The sequence below is a fragment of the Macaca fascicularis genome, chromosome 14 (assembly GCF_037993035.2).
Source record: "Macaca fascicularis isolate 582-1 chromosome 14, T2T-MFA8v1.1".
Classification (NCBI taxonomy): Eukaryota; Metazoa; Chordata; class Mammalia; order Primates; family Cercopithecidae; genus Macaca; species Macaca fascicularis.
In genome coordinates this window covers 37,459,126-37,483,237 of record NC_088388.1, presented here as the reverse complement: position 1 = coordinate 37,483,237, position 24,112 = coordinate 37,459,126, and the positions used below count along the sequence as shown (strand labels likewise).

At 37.5% G+C, this 24,112-nt stretch overlaps 2 protein-coding genes across 14 annotated transcripts in view; one reads left to right on the top strand and one right to left on the bottom strand.

Moving 5' to 3' along the window:
- The window catches only part of KIF18A (kinesin family member 18A), an 85,042-nt gene extending 81,319 nt beyond the window's left edge, over positions 1–3,723 (bottom strand). The window contains exon 1 of one of the 3 annotated variants that reach the window (XM_015434961.4): positions 3,546–3,723. The gene's annotated coding sequence lies outside the window, so the exon portion shown is untranslated. The remainder of the gene's footprint in view (positions 1–3,545) is intronic. The other 2 variants (XM_005578343.5, XM_065528361.2) reach the window with 2 other exon arrangements.
- Positions 3,724–3,924: 201 nt separating this feature from the next.
- Positions 3,925–24,112, top strand: part of METTL15 (methyltransferase 15, mitochondrial 12S rRNA N4-cytidine) — a 434,852-nt gene continuing 414,664 nt past the window's right edge. For 10 of the 11 annotated variants that reach the window (XM_074012586.1, XM_074012585.1, XM_074012584.1 and 7 more), the window contains exons 1-3: positions 3,925–4,021; positions 5,737–5,973; positions 8,895–9,181. In XM_074012586.1, the coding sequence (XP_073868687.1) occupies positions 8,912–9,181 (270 nt within the window). In that variant the 5' untranslated portion in view covers positions 3,925–4,021; positions 5,737–5,973; positions 8,895–8,911. Of the gene's footprint in view, positions 4,035–5,736; positions 5,974–8,894; positions 9,182–24,112 lie in introns of all 11 variants that reach the window. The other variant, XM_074012576.1, reaches the window with a different exon arrangement.

Sequence of the window (24,112 nt, the reverse complement as noted above, 5' to 3'; positions counted from 1 at the left end):
TGGCTTTTGCATTTTTGCTTACTGGTAGGCATTACCTCCAGATATTTGCAAATTGTAATCCCTCACTTCATTTTTCAGGTCTCTGTTCAAATGCCACTTTACAGAGGCTTTCCCTAAAGAATCAATCCAAAAGTGTCACCCTGCCTTTGCCTCTCCAATCCCTTACCAGGTTTATTTTTCTTCCTCGAATTTAGCAGTAATTGGAAAGTATATATTATCGGGTTACATATTTATTGCTTGTTTCCCCTCTAGAATGTAAGCACTTGAGAGCACAGAGTTCATCTGTACACTAGCACCTAGGACACTGCTTGTCAAATATTTAGGACCCAATATATACTTGTTGAATAAATGAATGAATAAACCAATACAGATTTAATAGACTTATAGCATGTTACCATTTGTATTTTTAAAAGATACATATGTATATGCATGGTCATTCCCAGAAAGGTACACAAGAAATTGGTAATACCACTTTCCCCGTGGAGGGAAATATGAAGGTCTGAGTGAGAGACAGGTTTATTTTCCATTTCATACTCAAAACAGACAAACAACAACAACAAAACCACTATTAAAATTTACCTTAATCACAACATTTCATTTAGTAACAATAAGTTATATTTTCTATTGAGCTCATATCCCACAAATAGAAATGTACTAAACAATTGACATACTCTTATTAAATCCTCATAACAACCCTATGACATAAACACTGCACTGTCATTCCTATTTTATTAAGGGAGAAAGTGTAGTACAGAGAAATTAACTGGCTAAAGTCACACAACTAAGGAAGCACATGACATGGGATTTGAACTCAGACTGACTGAATCTAAAGGCCAAGTACTTAATCACTACTCTCCGTCATGTAAATATATAACACTCAGAAATTTTATTATGGAAGTTAAAAATATATATTGCTTATTTTTTTTAGAAATTTTAAAACATTTAATTGGCAAAGATTGTATATAATCAAGATGTACAGTACAATGTGATGATCTCATATGCTTACACATTATGTAATGATTACCTCAATTAAATTAATACATCTATCACCATTCATACTGTACATTAAATGCCATGAACTTATTTATCTTATAACTTAAAGTGTACCCTTTGACCAAAATCTCCCTATTTCCCCCAAAACTCAGCTTCTGGTACTACTCTCTTATCTTTGCTTACTTTTGATAGAAACCTCAGTGCCTGACATAGGAGCTCTTGAATGTTAAAATAAAACTGATTATGATTTCTCTGTACTTGTCAGGTATCACACAGTGGCCATTCTCAATAAGTATGCTTTTATATAACAATGCTTAGATTAGGTTGATACGGTGATAATTATTAATAATGAACAACAATGCTTATCATTTGAGTACATACACTCTGTGTCAGGCATTATAGTAAACACTTGACATTTGTCATTGCATTCAATCCTTGTAATAATCACGTAAGGTTGTATCATTTCCATTTTACAAAAACAAAGACTTAGCCTTAGGATAAGTAACTTTTCCAAGATGACATAACAAGTGGGGAACCAAATGTCAAATATAAGTCAATTAGGTCAAAGATTCACCCCTAATTTTATGAAAGTATTATAATAAATTTAATTCATTGATTGTATTCACTGATACTTTCATCAAAAGCATTCAGATCATGTGATGCATCATATGGCATTCATCTGTTCTAAAGTCTCCAATGACTTCTCACCATAAGAATAAAACACAAACTCCTCACCAGGTACAAATCCAAAGTCCATGTTCTTAACAACTAGGTTCTACTGGAACCAGAAGAGAATGCTTCCAAACAGTGATACAGAAGTAGAGTGACAGTTACGATATATTAAATACAAACTCAAACCTAAATTAGATTCAGATTCAACAAACACTGTATAGGACTGAAAACGATACTCAACATTATCATCTACAGTCTTCATCCATCTTAAAGCTATCTTTGGAATATCAGTCTTGGGGGCACTACTACCACTAACTTACAACCATCAGGGAAGAATAAAAAGTTCAACTGGAGGGAAGGCCGGCATTGACAGCTGAGCTATTTTTTTTTTCCTCTTAGTTTTCACAGTTGTCAGCAAAAAAAAAAAAAAAAAAAAAAAAAAAAAAAAGTCATTTTTATTGTGTCCCTTAATTGGAGTATTTCTATGATGTGACAAGATGCACTTTTAATATAAAAATATTATGTATTTGTAAATACTTTTCAACAACAGAAGAGGAAGGGCTGGGTGCCCTGCCTCACACCTGTAATTCCTGCACTTAGGGAGGTCGAGGCGGGCAGATGGCTTGAAGTCAGGAGTCCGAGACCAGCCTGGCCAACATAGTGAATCCCCGTCTCTACCAAAGATACAAAAATTAGCCAAGTGTGGTGGCAAATGCCTGTAATCCCAGCTACTCGGGAGGCTGAGGCACGAGAATTGCTTGAACCCGGGAGGTGGAGGTTGCAGTGAGCGGCGATCACGCCATTGCACTCCAGCCTGGGTCACAGAGAGAGACTTCGTCTCAAATAAATGAATAAATAATAGAAGAGAGATTAATTACTACCAATAAAGGCAGATAATCTTTAAAAATTTTTTTCTTTGTGATTGTGCTTTGTAGATAATCTTTATTTATTGAAATAGTTCTTACAAAATAATACGAACTTAATAAGAAGCACTATCTAGTCATTGGATATCACAGTCTCTAGCACCAAAGTTTATAAAAACCTTCCAAAAACGAAATAGGAGGTTAGATGATGTGAATGACACTAACAATTAAAATCTGTAGTGTGCCTAAATTTCTACCTAATTATTCCATAATCTAAACTATATATTATACCACAAAATCAGTCCGTTCTGGTTAAATACTCTCTTCTCATATAATAAACAGTAGTCAGTCTTGGCTTCTCTGTAACTGAGAGACTAATGAGCTCCTACAAAAAAAAAAAAAAAAAAAAAAAAAAAAAAAAAAAAAGTCCCGCGGAAACCAAGAACAGACTATAGGACGGATTCTATGTTTACAGTTTAATTTCATTTGCAGAACATTTGCCACACACTATCTCTTCCGTACCTCATCTGATCCTCGGCAATCCCGTTAGGCAGAGCGAGTTTTATCTTGATGCTACCTACAACTGGGGCTCGGGAGGGGTTCCCGATTGACCAGTGCAAGACTAACAGTTAAAGCTCGTCAGACAAAACTTTTATGCAGTGATGAACAAAAACTCCTCGTTTGATAGGTAACCCAGGGGTACGCTTATATGCGCATCTGAAAGGAAACAGCCCGATTTTGGAGTCCGGAAAAAAGCTGACGCTGCAACGTGCTGGACAGTTAAAGTTCTCTGCCAAAGTCTGGGAAAGGGGCCAAGATGCCCTTTAAAAGTTAAGACCTTCCTCTCAGAACTTAAGGAAGGAGATCCCTGCCCTTCCAGCTGAGCAGTGGAGTATTACGGTCAAGCAGTGCTGTGCTTTTAGCAGGTTCTGAATCCCTTTTTCCTTTCACTTTCTCCCCAGGGACCCTGATCCCCCACCCACCCCTCAACGCTTCTGTGTTTGTCAAGAAGCCCACCTAGTCTTCTAGACCTGAAGCGGCAGGATCCTCCGTTCCCAATAATACAGGTCACCAAAAGCAGTGTCCCAGAGTCCAGTTTTACCTTCATGTGCCTCTCACTCACTTCAGGCCCAGGCCAGCATACCGCAACCACTTCACTTTAATGTCCGCCTCCCGGCGCTTCAGACTCAACCACAATATTCAAACCCAAGCCACTTTCCTCAGCGCCTCGTTTCATTGGCTGCCGCCCGCGTGATGTCATCACGTCGGACGCTGTCACGGCTCGCGGCAGCTTGCCGCCAAGAAGCTGAGCCTGGCGGCGCTGGGTAAGCGCTTCGCTTTCTCGTCACCGTGGCAACGCTCGAGGCCGTTTCCGGAGGCGGTGGCCAAAGTGGGCGGGGCTAGACCGGAGCTGCCTGTGGGAGGCAGTTACTTGAGATCACCAGGCCTTCTCTGGACCGGCGGGTGCAGGGCCCGGTCCCAGAGTACAGGGTGTGAGTGAGACTGGTGCGGGCAGGGGTTGGCCTATTCCCTCTGCTAGGGGGAGAGGTGGAGTTTGGGTGTGGATTAATGGGTTCTGGGTGTTTATTTTCTTTTCTCTGAGTAGTGAGGCCTCCAGGAAGTTGTAGGGACCTGTTCCTTCCAGACATATTCATATGGGCCAAAATGTGGGGTCTCTTCACCTGAATTAATTGGAGATCTTTTGGGTTGAGGCCTCAGGCTTCATTTCTCAGGACTTCCAGGCCTACTCCCATTAGTACTGACTGTGAAACTATTTTCTGTTTGGTTGCTTTTTACATTCTCTGTCTAATGATGGCATAACAATAAATTTATTTAAAGATTTTGGCTTGGTTTGTTATTAGGTGAAGTGATTTTTTTTAAGTCCCAGGTTACGGATATTATTTAAGAATATATACTTTAAAAAGAGAGAAAATACCTGGAACAAATGGGAAATATGTTTGCTAAAATAACTTTGGCAGGTTATTTTTAATAACAGTATCTGAATTTCATGGTTCTATATATTACTGTTATTGTATCTATTCATTTAGCAATTATTTAGATTTTAGACACACAATAGTATACAATAGAATCAAACTTTCTTCCATCTTGGAGCTTATATTCTGTTGATTCAATATCACTTTATAAATAGGATGACTCTTATCCATGCAGAGCATTATAAATGCAACAATGTATGGAAACCTCTGTATTATGGACATTTATTTCCTGTTGAGGAAAATCGGGAGTATTGTGTATTGTATATGATGCATGTTATATTATTCTTTCTGATCACTAGACAGGATCAATAAAGCTACTACTTATTTTTGGCTGTATTATGTGTATCTTAGCTAATGAAATGGTTATTTGTGTGCTGCTGGGCTTGGTAATAAAATCGAGATGTCTTTATTTCCAGTAAGAACTCACTGTGTAGTACTTTATGTTTTGACTTCCCAGGTATTTTATTTGTCCCTTTACATATGGTCTCATTTAATTCTCAAAACAGCCTATGAGATGTAGGTACTGTTATTTTAATTTTTCTGAGAGAAAACTGAAGTTTTCAGAAAATCCCTAACACAAAATTTTGTCTTGAACTATACAGGCAAGGCAATTCAGAATTGAGTCATTTGTCTCTGAGATACTGTCTAGATTAAGTGACATTAAGAGACTATCTTAATCCAGTCTGAAAATATGCATATTTTGCCAGTTGCTTGTAAAATTGCATGGATCATTGGTGAAGAATAGAAGTGTTTTAAATTTTGTATTTTTTGACATCCACGTTGTATAAGGTTTATCAGTGCCACATATGTTTTCACACCTAATCCAAGTACTTTAGATTTCAAATTTAGTGTTACACTTGCCATTTAGCAGTGTTCAGATGATGAGGTCCGTATTTTAAAGGAATTGTACATTTGGTTAGAGCAGACAGATTTTGACATTACAATCAATCCCACTACTATGCCACCTTGCTTCTTGTAATTTCTAAACATACAGAGCTAATGAGACAGAAATTCCCACTTTTAGTTAAAAATTGTAGTATAACTGCTGTGTTATCAGAACACAAGTTTAATATACTTTCATTGTAAACCGAAGAGTAGAGATAAGGATAAATTAAAAGTTAGATTTAAAGTTGTTTCGGACCAAAAAATAAAAATGGAAAAAGTAAAAGTGAATTGAAACATGGCAATAGTGAGGTCTTATTTATTTCCCCCAGGAAAGTCGTTTGGAAACCCCAGCGCCAACAGGACCCTTTGGCAGCTGAGGCTGGAAGCAGCGGAACCAAAGGCAGACGGTCCTGAGTTGCTGGGGCGGACGTGGACCCAATCTGTCCGTCCTTGCAAGTTTCCCCCAGGGGCAGGACCTAGACGTGCGGCACATTCAGGTTCTTCAGGACCGTAGTGGTAGTCACTGGCCCAAGTTAGAGGCCAGCTGAGAAGTCTTCCTGCCTCAGGTGAGGAGAAGGTGACCAAGTCCCGGGAACTCTTTTTGGAAACCACCAAACCTTTGGGGGTACTCCACAGGGGTCGCTGGATTCGCCCGGAGCAAAGGATATATACGCCCCTGTCCCCTTTCCCTCTCTTCAGCACGCCTTCAACCTGGGTTTGGAAGTTTCCGAATAGTTTTTCGTCGTCACAGTGTAATTCTCAGGCAGAAGCGTGTATTTTTCTCTTTCCTTAGAACCTCTTTCACTTTCTCAGTGATTGTGTGCCAGCCGCCACGTCGCGTTTTTGCCCTTAAAAATTACGTTTTCAAACAGGATTTCCTTGCAGGAGAAAATTGACTGCAATGATTATAATTGTTAGAGCCCTTGAGGAAGTATCCTTCATGGGCATCACTCACCTGTGTGTTTTCACAATTAAAAGAGTAATCTGGCCAATTTTGTGCTCTTAACAGCCAAAAGTGAACTTTGCTTGTAGAGAAAAGTTAAATTACTTAACTAGGAGATCACAGAGGCAGCTTTCCTGACTCCCTGCTTCCTTCCTTATGACCAGAGGGAACTTAATCTTCAATCATTTAGGGTGGCTGGCTCCTAGCAGACTGCAGGAGAGCTCTAAGTTGTCTGGTAGGAAACTGGGCTACAAAAGAGAAGAATATAATTTTCTTTAGAGCATACCACTCCCCTACCTTCCATTTTTTAGGGAGGTATTGCAGGAAACAAGAGGAAAATGAACTATTTGTCACCCTTTCTCCAGGTTGACCCAAGTTGGCAGGTAATTAGTTCATAATAAAATATTCAGGCTTTGTGCCTTGACCATAGCTGAATAAACACATAGAAGCTGAATGCAGTAGAAAAAGAATTAAATGCAAGTGATAGCGTTTTTTGTTTGTTTGTTTGTTTTTTTTCCCCCGCTACTCTGCTTTTTCCGGTATGGTTCTTACTCTTTTGTTAGAATTGATGACACTTCTTTTAGTTATCAAAATCTAGACATATAGGATATGTGTGTTCCAGATTTCACTTTTTAGGCCTATACATTGTACGTTCGTTACTGGGAACCCTGCAGCATACTGTTATTTTTAAGTGGAGCAGAGCCAAGCCATAGGATGTCGGTTCCTTAATAAAATGAATCTAATTTATGAGATATTACAAATATATAGTCAATTTAATTGAAGTACTATTAAATTACATAAGTAGATTAAATAGTTCCAGTGGGCTATGTTTATAGCATGGAGATTGAGTTCAGGCTCTGGGGATAGACTGTGTTACAATTTTAGCGTTATGGCTCTCTAGCTATGTAGCCTTTGGCAAATTACTTCTCTGTTTTCCCTATCTATAAAATGGGAATAATAATATTTCAAGAGTTGTGAAAGGATTGAATGAGGTAGTGCACGTAATGTGGTTATAATAGTAAGTGGTGCTTAGTAAGTGCCAAATAAATGTTAGCTATTATTTTGTAAACTGTTGGAAACAGTAAGTCAGAGGGTAGTTGAGCTTACTTTTGTAAGCTTTCCGGAAACCTTAGGCATAATTAATAATTTGGCTATTTTGTTGCTGCCAAGCAACCAAAAATCTACTTAGATGACTCATTTTTTTCCCCCCACATTTTTTCGGTGTCACATTTGCCACACAATTCTGCAGATTATAGCTTTGGTAAAGTTAACATATTCTCAAGGTAACATCTTATTGATGTTATATCATATTTGTATTTCTTTGTGTTTTATTACATGTGATCAGCTTTTCAACGTTTTTAATTTTTTTTTAATTGCAAAAGAAAAGACAGACATATTTAAATGGGATTTATGCTGCTTGTAGTATTTTGAGAACATACGGTTTTTGGTGGGGTCAGTCATACAGGTGAAATTTCCCAAAGTGAGGATTGATAACAATACTAATTCTGTGGAGTCTGGAATTAATCCATTCATTCATTTTCTTCAGAAAACAGTCATTAAGCACTGATATGCATCTTATTTTGTGTATAAAAGGTGTGGGTCATATTCTTAAATAACTAATAACCTGTGAGGAAAGAATAGTGTTAACTGGGTAGTATCAAATGGTGTTTACTGTGGTAGTATCAAAAACTTTGCTTGAAACCAACTGGGTATAAAATGCATGATGTTTTTTCAAAAGGTGTGTTAGTAATATATTTATACAAATCCTTTTTTTCTTCTGCATTTTAAAGAGTTATGGATTGCTTAAGAAAATGGAGCACATATGGTAAATCCAAGGAATATATCAATTATTTATTTTTTGGGTGCAGAGGACAGATAATTAAAGGTAGACATGAAATACCAAAGTGTGCTCAGTTGAGTGTTTATACAGTTACAGTTTAAACTGATGTACACTCCACTGATACAGGGTACAGGGAGATGATCTCATCAGAGAATCAGACTGACAGACTGATTATCTTTTTTTTTTTGGATGTGCATGCGTAGTCTTTTCTCAGGGATAGTCTCTGAAGATGAGAATTTAGCATTGTGAGAAAAACAAATAGAAGAGCTTGAAATAGAAGACCATCTGAACCTAAAATATAATACTTATAATCTGTTCAGTCATCCAGATTACTTTTCAAATAGACAGTTTTAATTCATTGAATCTACTTTTTAGCCTTAATTAAAATTCAAAAAAGTGTATTTCATAAAAATGTTGACCTAATAATCAATTTTCATATCCCTAATGTTTGAAATGTTAATGATATTAGAACGTATTAGGCTACATTAAAAATTGTATTTAAATTATGTCTCTGGGTCCTCTTAGGATCCTTGCTTTGCATATATAAGAAGGGTTTGTTACTTTTACTTGTTTAAGATGTTCGGATCATGAGTCTTAAGTTTTTTTTGATGTACTAAATATTGCATATTAACTTGATTTTCCCCAAGTATTAGAACATTCTTTTTAAAAAAATCCAACGATCATGTTTTAATTTTTTTTTCTAGATTTGTTTACCTACAGAATGCTTCGGTATCCGTATTTTTGTAGAATGTATAAAGAATGTCTTTCATGTTGGTTGGCATCTGGCATACCTAATTTAGGTGTCTGGCCAAAGAGAATACATACTACAGCAGAAAAATATGGAGAATATGAAGCCCAGGAGCAAACAGATCAAACTCAAGCCCAGGAGTTACACAGATCTCAAGATAGAGATTTTGAAACTATGGCTAAATTACATATTCCAGTAATGGTGGATGAAGTTGTGCATTGTTTGTCACCACAAAAAGGACAGGTGAGTTGAATTTTTATTTCTTAACACATTTTTTGTTGAGATAAAATTCGCTTATTGTAATATTCATAATTTTAAGGTATACAGTTCAGTGCCCTTTAGTATACAGATGAACCCCAACTTTTGATGGTTGGTGCGGAAGTGATACACGTTCAGTAGAAATTGTACTTTTGAGTACCATACAACCATGCTTTTTTAAAGTTTCAGCACAATATCCATATAAATTACATGAGGTAGTCAATAACTTTATTATAAAATAGGCTTTGTGTTAGTTGATTTTGCCTAACTGTAGGGTAATGTAAGTGTTCTCAGCATGTTTAAGATAGGTTAGGCTAAGCTATGATGTTCAGTAGGTTAAGTACTTAAATGCATTTTTGCCACATGGTGTTTTCAAGTAATGAAGGGTTTGTCAGGACATAACCCCCATGTAGGTTGAGGAGAATTTGTATTCATAAGCTTATGACCACTGTTTGATTGAGGAATGTGTTTATCACCACAGTAGGAAACCCCAAACCCATTAGTATTCACTCCCCATTGACATCCTTCCCCTAGCCCCTGACAACCACTAAGCTATTTTTTATCTCTATGAATTTGCTTATTCCAGACATTTCATTTAAATGGATTCATAGATAAGTGGCATTTTTTATCTGTGTTCTTTTTACTCAGCATGTTTTCAAGGTTCTTCCATGGTGTTGCATGTATCTGTACTTGGTTCCTTTTTATTGCTGAATCATTGCATTGTATTGATTTGCCACATTTTGTTTATCCATTAACCAAATGATGAGCATTTATATTGTTTCTGCTTTGTGGCTGTTGTGAATAATGCTACTATGAACATTCGTGTACACGTTTTCTTTTTTTTTTGAAACGGAGTCTTGCTCTGTCACCCAAGATAGAGTGCAGTGGCATGATGTTGGTTCACTGCAACCTCTGCCTCCTGGGTGCAAGCGATTCTCTTGCCTGAGCCTTCCAAGTAGCTGAGACTATAGGTGCACACTACCGTGGCTGGCTAATTTTTGTATTTTTAGTAGAGATGGGGTTTCACCATGTTGGCCAGGCTGGTCATGAACTCCTGACCTCAGGTGATCCTCCCGCCTTGGCCTCCCAAAGTGTTGTGAATACAGGCGTGAGCCACCATGGCCGGCCTTGTACAAGTTTTGGTATGGACATATGTTTTCAGTTCTCTTGGTTATATATATCTAGGAGTGGAATTCCTCTAGGCTTAACTTTTTGAGGCTGTGAAAAACTGTTTCTCAGAATTGATTAGTTTTGTCAAATGACAGTCTTAAAAGAAAAAGAACGTTACATTGGCTGAATAGTTAGGGTATGAAAACTGAATCCAGCAGAGCTTCTTGAGAATTTTATTTCATAATCCTTTCAGGAATGGCTGGACACAAAGATATGAATCTGAATTCCTGTTCCCTGTTTTCTAAGCCTTGCTTTTCAACTACCCTGAAGTATTAGAGTTCCCCAGAGAAACAAAACCAACAGACAGTTGAACCTTGAACAATGTGGGAATTTGGAGTGTTGACCCCTACAGAGTTGAAAATCCATGTGTAACTTTTGACTCTCCAAAAAATTACTCATAATCTGCTGTTGACCAGAAACCTTACTGGAAACATAAACACATATTTCTTTTTTTCTTTTTCTTTTCTTTTCTTTTTTTTTTTTGAGATGGAGTTTCGCTCTTGTTGCCCAGGCTGGGGTGCAATGGCATAATCTCACCTCACTGCAACCTCTGCTTTCCGGGTTCAGTTGATTCTCCTGCCTCAGCCTCCCTAGTAGCCGGGATTACAGGCATGTACCACCATGCCCGGCTAATTTTGTATTTTTAATAGAGATGGGGTTTCTCCATATTGGTCAGGCTGGTCTCAAACTCCTGACCTCAGGTGACCCACCCGCCTTGGCCTCCCAAAGTGCTGAGATTACAGGTGTGAACCAATATACCCTGCCATAAACACATATTTCATATGTTATGTGTATTATATACTGTATTCTTATAATATAGTAAGCTAGAGAAAATAAAATATTAAGAGAATCATAAGGAAGATAAAATATATTTACTATTTATTAAGTGGAAGTAACTCATCATAGTAGTCTTCATCCTTGTCTTGTTAAGTAGACTGAGGAAGAGGAGGAGGGGTTGGTCTTGCTATTGCAAGGGTGGTAGAGGCTGAAGAAAATCCACAAATAAGTTGACTTTTGCAGTTCAAACCTGTGTTGTTCAAGGATAAATCGTGTGTGTGTGTGTGTGTGTGTATACCCATACACATACACGTATATATATATATGCATGTATACACACACACACACACACACAACCCTACCGATTTTGGATTTACCAGTGCTCCACAATCTTCTAAGCCAATTCTTTAACATAAGTCTCTCTCTTTATAGAAAGAGAGGATTAAAGGATTAAATAAGATCTTCGATTATGACCTTAGATCATAATCTAGATATTTAATTTAGATTAAATTAAATAAGGTCTAAGATTATTGTTTAAAGTCATAATCGAAGACCTTATTTAATCCTGCCAGAAATACTGTAAGGTAAGTGTGATCTCTTTAAAGCAATGTAAGAAATACTGGTTGATATAATATTCAAAACATAAAAGCTAGAAACTTTCTGATATGTATATTCATTCACAAGAGAAAAAAGTTTTGTAGATTGTTTTCCATTTTTAAAGATAATTTAATGCTTATATTTCTTAATGTACTGACTTCAGAAATGTGATCCCTTATTCTAGCAGGTACTGTTTTTATCTAAATCAGTTATTTTTATATCTCACCTTTCTTCTTTTTCCAACATATTGCTTAGTGGTTAAGAGCAAAGATTCTGGAACTGGACTGCCTAGGTTCGAAGCTCTTGTCTAGGAAACATGTGCATGTGTGCACACACCCAGCTTTTCTTTTTCCTGAAACTTTTTCATGTTGGATCAGGCAGTTTTCATGAACTAAATTTAAGCTATATGTATAAGGTGTACTACAATGGCTGGATGTTGCTCATACAAAAGCCATCAGGGATATGATGTGGGTTGCTTCGTAAAAATATTGTTTACCTTCTCCTCAGGCAGTATACACAGGCAAATTTACACACAAAATAAATACAGCATTCTTTTAAAAAAATTTTTTAAAATTTTAATTGTTCTAGAGAGAGTCTGTCTCTGTTGTTGAAGCTGAAGTACGCTGGTGTGATCATAACTCACTGTAGTCTGGAACTCCTGGGCTCAGGTGATCCTTGCTATCTCAGCCTCCTGAGTAGCTGGTCCTAGAGGTGTGAGCTGCTGCATCCAGCTAAACCCTGTATTCTTAAATGAATTTATGTGTATAAAGTATTTAGCTCAATGCTGTCATGTAGTGGTACTCCAAATATACATGAAAATGTAAATTAAAGTATTAAATTGGATAAAACTTCTTGTTGAATGTGAGTGACTTCATCAAAATGAAATTCTCTTGGTGTTTTAAAAAAGATCCATAATGCAGGGATAACAATTAAAATCCATAAATAAGTGTGAGTTTTATTTTTATTATTTATTTATTTATTTTAATTATTATTATACTTTTTAAGTTCTGGGGTACATGTGCACAACGTGCAGGTTTGTTACATATGTATACATGTGTTATGTTGGTGTGCTGCACGCATTAACTCGTCATTTACGTTAGGTATATCTCCTAATGCTATCCCTCCTCCCTCCCCGCTCCCCACAATAGGCCCTGCTGTGTGATGTTCCCCTTCCTGTGTCCAAGTGATCTCATTGTTCAATTCCCACCTGTGAGTGAGAACATGAGGTGTTTGGTTTTCTGTTCTTGCGATAGCTTGCTGAGAATGATGGTTTCCAGTTGCATTCATGTCCCTACAAAGGACACGAATTTTTTATGGCTGCATACTATTACATGGTGTTTATGTGCCACATTTTCTTAATCCAGTCTGTCACTGATGGACATTTGGGCTGATTCCAAGTCTTTGCTATTGTGAATAGTGCTGCAATAAACATATGTGTGCATGTGTCTTTATAGCAGCATGATTTATAATCCTTTGGGTATATACCCAGTAATGGGATGGCTGGGTCAAATGGTATTTCTAGTTCTAGATCCTTGAGGAATCGCCACACTGTTTTCCACAATGATTGAACTAGTTTACAGTCCCACCAACGGTGTAAGAGTGTTCCTGTTTCTCCACATCCTCTCTAGCACCTGTTGTTTTCTAACTTTTTAATGATTGCCATTCTAACTGGTGTGAGATGGTATCTCATTGTGGTTTTGATTTGCATTTCTCTGATGGCCAGTGATGATGAGCATTTTTTCATGTGTCTGTTGGCTGTATGAATGTCTTCTTTTGAGAACTGTCTGTTCATATCCTTTGCCCACTTTTTGATGGGATTGTTTGCTTTTTTCTTGTAAATTTGTTTGAGTTCTCTGTAGGTTCTGGATATTAGCCCTTTGTCAGATGAGTAGATTGCAAAAATTTTCTCCCATTGTGTAGGTTGTCTGTTCACTCTGATGGTAGTTTCTTTTGCTGCACAGAAGCTCTTTAGTTTAATTAGATCCCATTTGTCAATTTTGCCTTTTGTTGCCGTTGCTTTTGGTGTTTTAGACGTGAAGTCCTTGCCCATACCTATGTCCTGAATGGTATCACCTAGGTTTTCTTCTAGGGTTTTTATGGTTTTAGGTTTAACATTTAAGTCTCTAATCCATCTTGAATTAATTTCGTATAAGGAGTAAGGAAAGGATCCAGTTTCAGCTTTCTACTTATGGCTAGCCAGTTTTCCCAGCACCATTTATTAAATAGGGAATCCTTTCCCCATTTCTTTTTTTTGTCAGGTTTGTCAAAGATCAGATGGCTGTAGATGTGTGCTGTTATTTCTGAGGGCTCTGTTCTGTTCCATTGGTCTATATCTCTGTTTTGGTACCAGTACCATGCTGTTTTGGTTACTGTAGCCTTATAGTATAGTTTGAAGTCAGGTAGCGTGATGCCTCCAGCTTTGTACTTTTGACTTAGGATTGTCTTGGCAATGCGGGCTCTTTTTTGGTTCCATATGAACTTCAAAGCAGTTTTTTCCTATTCTGTGAAGAAAGTCATTGGTAGCTTAATGGGGATGGCATTGAATCTATAAATTATCTTGGGCAGTATGGCCAATTTCACAATATTGATTCTTCCCATCCATGAATATGGTATGTTCTTCCATTTGTTTGTGTCCTCTTTTATTTCACTGAGCAGTGGTTTGTAGTGCTCCTTGAAGAGGTCCTTTACATCCGTTGTAAGTTGGATTCCTAGGTATTTTATTCTCTATGAAGCTGTTGTGAATGGGAGTTCATTCATGATTTGGCTCTCTGTTTGTCTGTTACTGGTGTATAAGAATGCTTGTGATTTTTGCACATTGATTTTGTATCCTGAGACTTTGCTGAAGTTTCTTACCAGCTTAAGGAGATTTTGGGCTGAGACAATGGGGTTTTCTAACTATACACTCATGTCATCTGCAAAGAGGGACAATTTGACTTCTTCTTTTCCCAACTGAATAGCCTTGATTTCTTTCTCTTGCCTAGTTACCCTGTCCAGAACTTCCAACACTATGTTGAATAGGAGTGGTGAGAGAGGGCATCCCTGTCTTGTGCCAGTTTTCAAAGGGAATGCTTCCAGTTTTTGTCCATTCAGTATGATACTGGCTGTGGGTTTATCATAAATAGCTCTTATTATTTTGAGATACGTTCCATCAATACCGAATTTATTGGAAGTTTTTATCATGAAGGGCTGTTGAATTTTGTCGAAGGCCTTTTCTGCATCTATTGAGATAATCATGTGGTTTTTGTCTTTGGTTCTGTTTATATGCTGGATTACATTTATTGATTTGTGTATGTGGAACCAGCCCTGCATCCAAGGGATGAAGCCCACCTGATCATGGTGGATAAGCTTTTTGATGTGCTGCTGGATTCAGTTTGCCAGTATTTTATGGAGGATTTTTGCATCGATGTTTATCAGGGATATTTGCCTAAAATTCTCTTTTTTTGTTGTGTCTCTGCCAGGCTTTGGTATCAGGATGAAGCTGGCCTCATAAAATGAGTTAGGGAGGATTCCCTCTTTTTCTGTTGATTGGAATAGTTTCTGAAGGAATGGTACCAGCTCCTCCTTATACCTCTGGTAGTATTCAGCTGTGAATCCGTCTGATCCTGGCCTTTTTTTGGTTGGTAGGCTATTAATTATAGCCTCAATTTCAGAGCCTGCTATTGGTCTATTCAGGGATTCAGCTTCTTCCTGGTTTAGTCTTGGGAGAGTGTATGTGTCCAGGAAATTATCCATTACTTTACATTTTCTAGTTTATTTGCGTAGAGGTGTTTATAGTATTCTCTGATGGTAGTTTGTATTTCTGTGGGGTCGGTGGTGATATCCTCTGTATCATTTTTTATTGCATCTATTTGATTCTTCTCTCTTTTCTTCTTTATTAGTCTTGCTAGTGGTCTATCAACTTTGTTGATCTTTTCAAAAAACCAGCTCCTGGATTCCTTGATTTTTTGGAGGGTTTTTTGTGCCTCTATCTCCTTCAGTTCTGCTCTGATCTTAGCTATTTCTTGCTGTCTGCTAGCTTTTGAATGTTTGCTCTCGCTTCTCTAGTTCTTTTAATTGTGATGTTAGGGTGTCAATTTTAGATCTTTCCTGCTTTCTCTTGTGGACATTTAGTGCTATAAATTTCCCTCTACACACTGCTTCAAATGTGTCCCAGAGATTCTGGTGTGTTGTGTCTTTGTTCTCATTGGTTTCAGAGAGCATCTTTATTTCTGCCTTCATTTCGTTATGTACCCAGTAGTCATTCAGGAGCATGTTGTTCAGTTTTTATGTAGTAGAGCTGTTTTGATTCAGTTTCTTAGTCCTGAGTTGTAGTTTCATTGCACTGTGGTCTGAGAGACAGTTTGTTAGAATTTCTGTTCTTTTACATTTGCTGAGGAGTGCTTCCAACTATGTGGTCAATTTTGGAGTAAGTGCGATGTGGTGCTGAGAAGAATGTATATTCTGTTAATTTGGAGTGGAGAGTTCTGTAGATGTCTATTAGGTCCCCTTGATGCCAAGTTGAGTTCAATTCCTGGATATCCTTGTTAACTTTCTGTCTCGTTGATCTGTCTAATGTTGACAGTGGGGTGTTAAAGTCTCCCATTATTATTGTATGGGAGTCTAAGTCTCTTTGTAAGTCTCTAAGGACTTGCTTTATGAATCTAGGTGCTCCTGTATTGGGTGCATATGTATTTAGGATAGTTAGCTCTTCTTGATGAATGGATTCCTTTACCATTGTGTAATGGCCTTCTTTGTCTCTTTTGATCTTTGATTGTTTCAAGTCTGTTTTGTCAGAGACTAGGATTGCAACCCCTACTTTTTTTGTTTTCCATCTGCTTCGTAGATTTTCCTCCATTCCTTTATTTTGAGCCCATGTGTGTCTCTGCATGTGAGATGGGTCTCCTGAATACAGCAAATGTATGGGTCTTGACTCTTTATCCAATTTGCCAGTCTGTGTCTTTTAATTGGACCATTTAGACCATTTACATTTAAGGTTAATATTGTTATGCGTGAACTTGATCCTGTCATTATAATATTAGCGGTTATTTTGCTTGTTAGTTGATGCAGTTTCTTCCTAGCATAGATGGTCTTTACATTTTGGCATGTTTTTGCAATGGCTGGTACTGGTTGTTCCTTTCCATGTCTAGTGCTTCCTTCAGGATCTCTTGTAGGGCAGGCCTGGTGTTGACAAAATCTCTATGCATTTGCTTGTCTTTAAAGGATTTTATTTCTCCTTCACTTATGAAACTTAGTTTGGCTGGATATGAAATTCTGGGTTGAAAATTCTTTTCTTTAGGAATGTTGAACATTGGCCCCCACTCTCTTCTGGCTTGTAGAGATTCTGCTGAGACATCTGCTATTAGTCTAATGGGCTTCCCTTTGTGTGTAACCTGACCTTTCTCTCTGGCTGCCCTTTACATTTTTTCCTTCATTTCAACTTCAGTTAATCTAACAATTATGTGTCTTGGAGTTGCTCTTCTCGAGGAGTATCTTTGTGGCGTTCTCTGTATTTCCTGAATTTGAATGTTGGCCTGCTTTCCTGGTTGGGAAGTTCTCCTGGATGACATCCTTCAGAGTGTTTTCCAATTTGGTTCCATTCTCCCCGTCACTTTCAGGTATACCAATCAGACGTAGATTTAGTCTTTTCACATAATCCCATATTTCTTGGAGGCTTTGTTCATTTCTTTTTACTCTTTTTTCTCTAGACTTCTCTTCTCGCTTCATTTCATTCATTTGATCTTCAGTCACTGATACTCTTTCTTCCAGTTGATCGAGTCAGTTACTGAAGCTTGTACATTTGTCACGTAGTTCTCGTGTCATGGTTTTCATCTCTATCTGTTCGTTTATGGACTTCTTTGCATTGATTATTCTAGTTATCCGTTCTTCCATTCTTTTTTCAAGGTTTTTAGTTTGTTTGTGCTGGGTACCTGGTTCCTCCTTTAGCTCTGAGAAGTTTGATCGACTGAAGCCTTCTTCTCTCAACTCGTGAAAGTCATTCTCCATCCAGCTTTGTTCCATTGTTGGTGATGAGCTGCGTTCCTTTGGAGGGGGAGATGCTCTCTGAGTTTTTGAATTTCCAGCTTTTCTGCCCTGCTTTTCCCCCATGTTTGTGGTTTTATCTGCCTTTGGTGTGATGATTGTGACATACTGATGGGTTTTTGGTGTGGGTGTCCTTTCTGTTTGTTAGTTTTCCTTCTAACAGTCAGGACCCTCAGCTGCAGGTCTTCTGGAGTTTGCTTGAGGTCCATTCCAGACCCTGTTTGCCAGCAACAGAGGCTGCAGAAGATAGAATATTGCTGAACAGCGAGTGTTGCTATCTGATTCTTGCTCAGGAAGCTTCGTCTCAGAGGTGTACCCAGCCGTGTGAGGTGTGAGGTGTCGGTCTGCACCTAGTGGGGGATGTCTCCTAATGAGGCTACTCAGTTGTCAGGGACCCACTTGAGCAGGCAGTCTGTCTGTTCTCAGATCTCTACCTCCATGCTGGGAGAACGACTGCTCTCTTCAAAGCTGTCAGACAGGGACATTTACATCTGCAGAGGTTTCTGCTGCTTTTTGTTTAGCTATGTCCTGTCCCCAGAAGTGGAGTCTACAGAGGCAGGCAGGCCTCCTTGAGCTGAGGTGGGCTCCACCCAATTCGAGCTTCCTGTGGGCTTTGTTTACCTACTTAAGCCTCAGCAATGGCGGACGCCCCTCCCCCAGCCTCGCTGCTGCCTTGCCGGTAGATCACAGACTGCTGTGCTAGCAATGAGGGAGGCTCCCTGGGTGTGGGACCCTCCGGGCCAGGTGTGGGATATAATATCCTGGTGTGTCTTTTGCTGAGACCCTTGGTAAAGCACAGTATTAGGGTGGGAGTTACCCGATTTTCCAGGTGTTGTGTGTCTTAGTTTCCCTTGGCTAGGAAAAGGAATTCCCTTCCCCCTTGCGCTTCCCAGGTGAGGCGATGCCTCGCCCTGCTTCAGCTCTTGCTGGTCAGGCTACACCGGCTGACCAGCACTGACTGTCTGACATGCCCCAGTGAGATGAACCTGGTACCTCAGTTGAAAATGCAGAGATCGTCCATCTTCTGTGTCGCTCACGCTGGGAGCCGGAGGCTGGAGCTGTTCCTATTCGGCCATCTTCAAGTGTGAGTTTTAAAAAATGTATATTGAAATATATATGATGTATTTTAATGTGTGTATATATACATACATATATACAGCTATATATACACCTGTGTGTGTATATATATATACATATGTATGTATATATATATAACCGCCCCATCCTTTCAAATATATATACACCTATATATGTATGTATATGTATATGTACATACATATGTGTATATATGTATATGTATATGTACATACATATGTATATATATTTGAAAGGATGGGGCAGTTAGTAAAAATTGGAACCAAATTCAGTGGCTTGAACTTCACTTCTGAAACTAAAAACCAAAGTACATTGTATTAATTTATTAAACTCTAGTAACAAAGCCAAATGCTTATTTTGCCGTAAGCCATGGAGTAGAAAAACAAACAAAAACAAATTGCGCTACATCTTCTAGCAAATCAGTATTGTATCCAACTTTTTTCCAAAACCAAGTGGAATAAAATTAGATAATTCTACAACTTGACCTACACTACTGTTTCATTCTGTTCAGGTACCTACAAATGTAATGTTGGTTTATTTTGACATTTTCCTTGTTCTGATTTGAGTTGGGTTTTCCAGTAACTTTTTATAGAAAGTTTAATTTTATCAATGTTATTTCTGAAAACTTTTCTTGTGAGATACACTTAGAGACAATGTTATTTCTTACCCTTTCTGCTGTCTGGCAGACAGCTTTATTCACTATTCCCTTAATCTTCAAGTAATAAAGAACTGGTGACAGTCCTTGGACAGGAAAGGTCTTTATATCATCCATAATCCATTATTTGCTTCTCTTCTTCCTGAGCCTTTTCCCCCAAATCATTTTCCTTTGCAAACTATGAGTCATACACTCACTTGCATCAGTCACTTACTTACTATTACCTTTTTCTGCATCGACTTCAATGGTGAATTTACAGATGAAACTTTTTTTCTTTTTTTGAGATGGAGTCTCGCTCTGTCCCCCAGGTTGGAGTACAGTGGTGCGATCTCGGCTCACTGCAAGCTCCTCCTCGTGGGTTCACTCCATTCTCCAGATAAAGCTTTGATGTAACAGGAACTTTAAAAAATATCTGAATTTATTTAAAGTGAGGCGCAAGGCATTTTATAGTTCTTTTTTCTTTAATACTTGAAAGGTGCTCACCTAAAGAAAATAGTGATTTTGGGAATTTCTTCAGCATCATAGCTAGTTTACTACCTATGTAGTTTAGTACAAATTTGTTTTCAAATGCACTTAAAATATTTACTGGTTTTAATTATGAGAAAAATATCCTCTTTCCCTTGGAAAGTATTTAAAATTTTAATTGTTAAGAAGAAATTAAAGATACTATTTCTCCTTGCTTAGTTTGCATTATTTCATATTCTAGGTGAATAACTTCTTGTGAAAATGTATTATCCTAAGAACATTTTTTTTTTTCTCCTGGAGATATTTTACTCTGGGCTAATAGATTAACTTTTTATTCTTGATTTCTGAAAACAGGAGAAAAAAAAGTTTAGTGATTTTCTAAATAACTAGATTCTGCTTAGTTTAAGATGGTAGCAGTTTGGAGAGTATAGGAAACCTGATATTCTTGCCCCAGTAGTAGTGCTAATTTAGCTTGGTGCCTTGGGGCTTCTTTGAGTGCTATTATAAGGGTACAAGTGCCCCACCAGTACAAGTAGCTGTGCGGTTTGGTCAATTAACTTTCCATGGTTATGCCTCAGATTCCTCATCTGTAAAATGAGGAAATAGAACCTATCTCACTTCTGGTTACTCTGAGGATTAGATGAGTGAATATACATAAATCATTTAGAATTGTATCTTCCAAGTAGTTGAACCCAATAAATATTAGCTGTTATGGGAATAGCAAGAGTCAAAGTTGTTAGCCAGATTAAAAAAGAAATTCAGGAGAAAAATGCAAGGAGAGAGCAAAGGTGGAACCAACCTGTCTGGAAATGAAAAAGTACTGTTTCCTCTTTCTGGAACTCTCCTCATCTTCATCCTTCAGGCCTGGAGTCAGGTTTTACTTGTTTATGGGAACTTTTGATGAGCCTCCACAGAAAACAGGTATCCCAATTACATATCATGTACTTTTGTTCATAGCAGCTTAATGTCATAATTATAATTTTGATGAGATTATTTGTTCAATAGACACCCTCTTAGTAGACTGCCCTCCATGAAGCCATGGACATATTTGTCTTGCTTACCATTATATCTCTAGTGCTTAGCTCAAGGCCTGCCACATGGTGATTTTGTAATGATGTTTTAAGTGAATGAATAAAAGTCAAAGTAAACTAGAAGACAGATGTGAGGCACCAATAAGAGGAATGTCCCTTGGGTACTACTGAGGTAGCTTCTCTGGTTCAAGACTTTTATATAATTTCAGTGTCAGTAGGCAGGCCAGGTCTGATGAAGTAACTGATCTGAAAAAACAGATACAAAGGCTGAGAAAATAAGCTGGCACCTAAACTCAAGTAAAATAGATTATGATGACAAATAGGTTAAATTTGCTAGGTTTGGTTTATAAATATTTCACAGTGAGTATTTTACCTATTTTAAGTTATAATGTTTAGTATTTTTATAACTCTTAGATTTTCTATAGTTATGGTACTAGCTTTGATAATTTTCTTTATTAAATGCATTATGCTCTGTACAATGGAATTTTCTTAAGATCAGTAGCAGTATTTTACTTGTTTTATTTAAAAATCTTTGCAATCTTTAATGGAGAGCAGACATCAAAGAGAAAAATACTGAAACTATATGTTTGCTCTCTTTAAATATTGGAGGCTGATGACAGGAGTTTATTTTGTTTGGATTCAAATTGTTAAAGAGAAGATTTCCTAAGGGATAGGACCAATGGCATAGCATCTAGAGGGAGATACTTAAAAAAAATTTTTTTTGAGATGGGGTTTCACTCTGTCGCCTGGGCTGGAGTGCAGTGGGGCGATCTTGGCTCACTGCAAGCTCTGCCTCCTGAGTTCACACCATTCTCCTTCTGCCTGAGCCTCCCCAGTAGCTGGAACTATAGGCGTCTGCCACCACACCCAGCTAATTTTTTTGTATGTTTAGTAGAGACAGGGTTTCCCCGTGTTAGCCAGGATGGTCTCCATCTCCTGACCTCGTGATCTGCCCGCCTCAGCCTCCCAAAGTGCTGGGATTACAGACGTGAGCCACCGTGCCTGGCCTTTTTTTTTTTCTTCTTAAGAAAATACTTAAAGTTTCAGATGGGATGGACTGTTGATGTTGTGTTTTCCCTCTCTTATTTTTTAAAAAACAGGCTTCTTTTAGGCAAATTTTATTTTACATTGCATTCTTCCTTTGTTTGGAGAATGTTTTTAAAAATAATGTAGCACATTAAGTGACCTTTGTATTAAAATATCTTCCGAAATGTGACACTGCCAGTGCTGTGCTTGTAAAGGTTTAACAGCTGGCTCTCTGGGCGTAAGGGGTGGGATGTGAATTAAAAAAAAATGAAAAACCCTGATTTTAGTATTTGCAAATTTCCATGGTGTATGTATTCCTGATGTCACGGAATGTAGATTTAGTCTCTGCCTATTTCTTCAATTTCTGTGTCCCTCTTCTTGAATTTTATATCAATCACAATGCAGTTTTCCATACACTTTATAGTATTTGATGCTTCTGTTCCCTTACACTTGCTCTTTTCCCTGTGACTTGGTCTGAGAACATCTTGTTCATATTTCCGTATCTGGGTTAGTCAACTTATCCTTCTTCAAGTTTCTCTTCAAAGTTATTCACTCTTTCTTCTTTTGACTGCTTCAGAACCTTGTCCTTGTTTTCTCCTTTTTTCTTTTTTTTAAAATTTTTATGAGTACATAGCAGACATATATATTTATAGGGCAAATGAGCTATCTCAACACAGGCATTCAGTGTGTGACAATCACGTCAGGGTAAATGGGTCATCTATCATCTCAAGCATTTATCATTTCTTTGTGCTACGAGCATTCCAATTATATTCTTTTAGTTATTTTAAAATGTACAATAAATTATTGTTGACTGTTACCTGTTGTGCCTTCAAATAATCTTATTCATTCTACCTAACTATATTGAACCTTGTCTTTTTTAAAGTTATGGAGTGTATTACATTGTATTATAATTATTTCTTCATTGTTATAGATTGGAAGCTTATTAAGAATACACCATGGAATACTATGCAGCCATCAAAAAGGATGAGTTTGCGTCCTTTGTAGGGACATGGATGCAGCTGGAAACCATCATTCTTAGCAAACTATCACAAGAACAGAAAACCAAACACCGCATGTTCTCACTCATAGGTGGGAACTGAACAATAAGATCACTTGGACTCAGGAAGGGGAACATCACACACAGGGGCCTATCATGGGGAGGGGGGAGGGGGGAGGGATTGCACTGGGAGTTATACCTGATGTAAATGATGAGTTGATGGGTGCAGCACATCAACATGGCACAAGTATACATATGTAACAAACCTGCACGTTATGCACATGTACCCTACAACTTAAAGTATAATAATAATAAATAAATTAAAAAAAAAATAAATAAAATCTTAGAATTTAAAAAAAAAAAAAAAAAAAAAAAAAAGAATAAAGACGATGACTTTTTCTTCTTTGTTTCCCCAGCACCAGTATAGTGCCTGACTCTTAGTGGGAGAGCAATAAATATTTATTTTAACTGTAGTTGAACTGATAATTTATTAGTGTTATCGGTTGATTTAACTTAATTGGCTTTTTTATTTATGCACTGGGATCTGAGGATAGTGCTGTCTTTGGGCCCTGTGCTATACAAAAATTTGTTGCTTCATTTGTGTAATAGATTTAGAAAGAAGAAATTTTGACACTTCTAATACGTCTTTAAAGGGTTTCAAAATATTCTTAACCTGAACTCTCCAATATAACTATTAATGATTTATAACATAACTTGAGAATAACAACATATTATCATAATACAACATTTTAGAAGCAAATTACCTTTTTGAAGAAAACAATTTATTTTTCATATTACTTTATGGTTTTTAGAAATAGACAATTGTTTTATGATGATATCTTAAGCAAAATGAATATTGTTGTTTTATTATTTTACTGTTGAAGGTTCTATATTGAAGATTTTTTTCTATGAAAACTTTTAAAGCTTATCTTTGGTATGTATTTAAAAATCTCATTAGTATTGGATTTTATGATTAGCTTTAGGTTTATTATATGCAATATTTTAAGAGTGGCGTGTTTATCTGTTATTTGGGATAAATGTAGCATTTATAGGTAACCTGCATTGCCTAGCAATGTGATCAATAT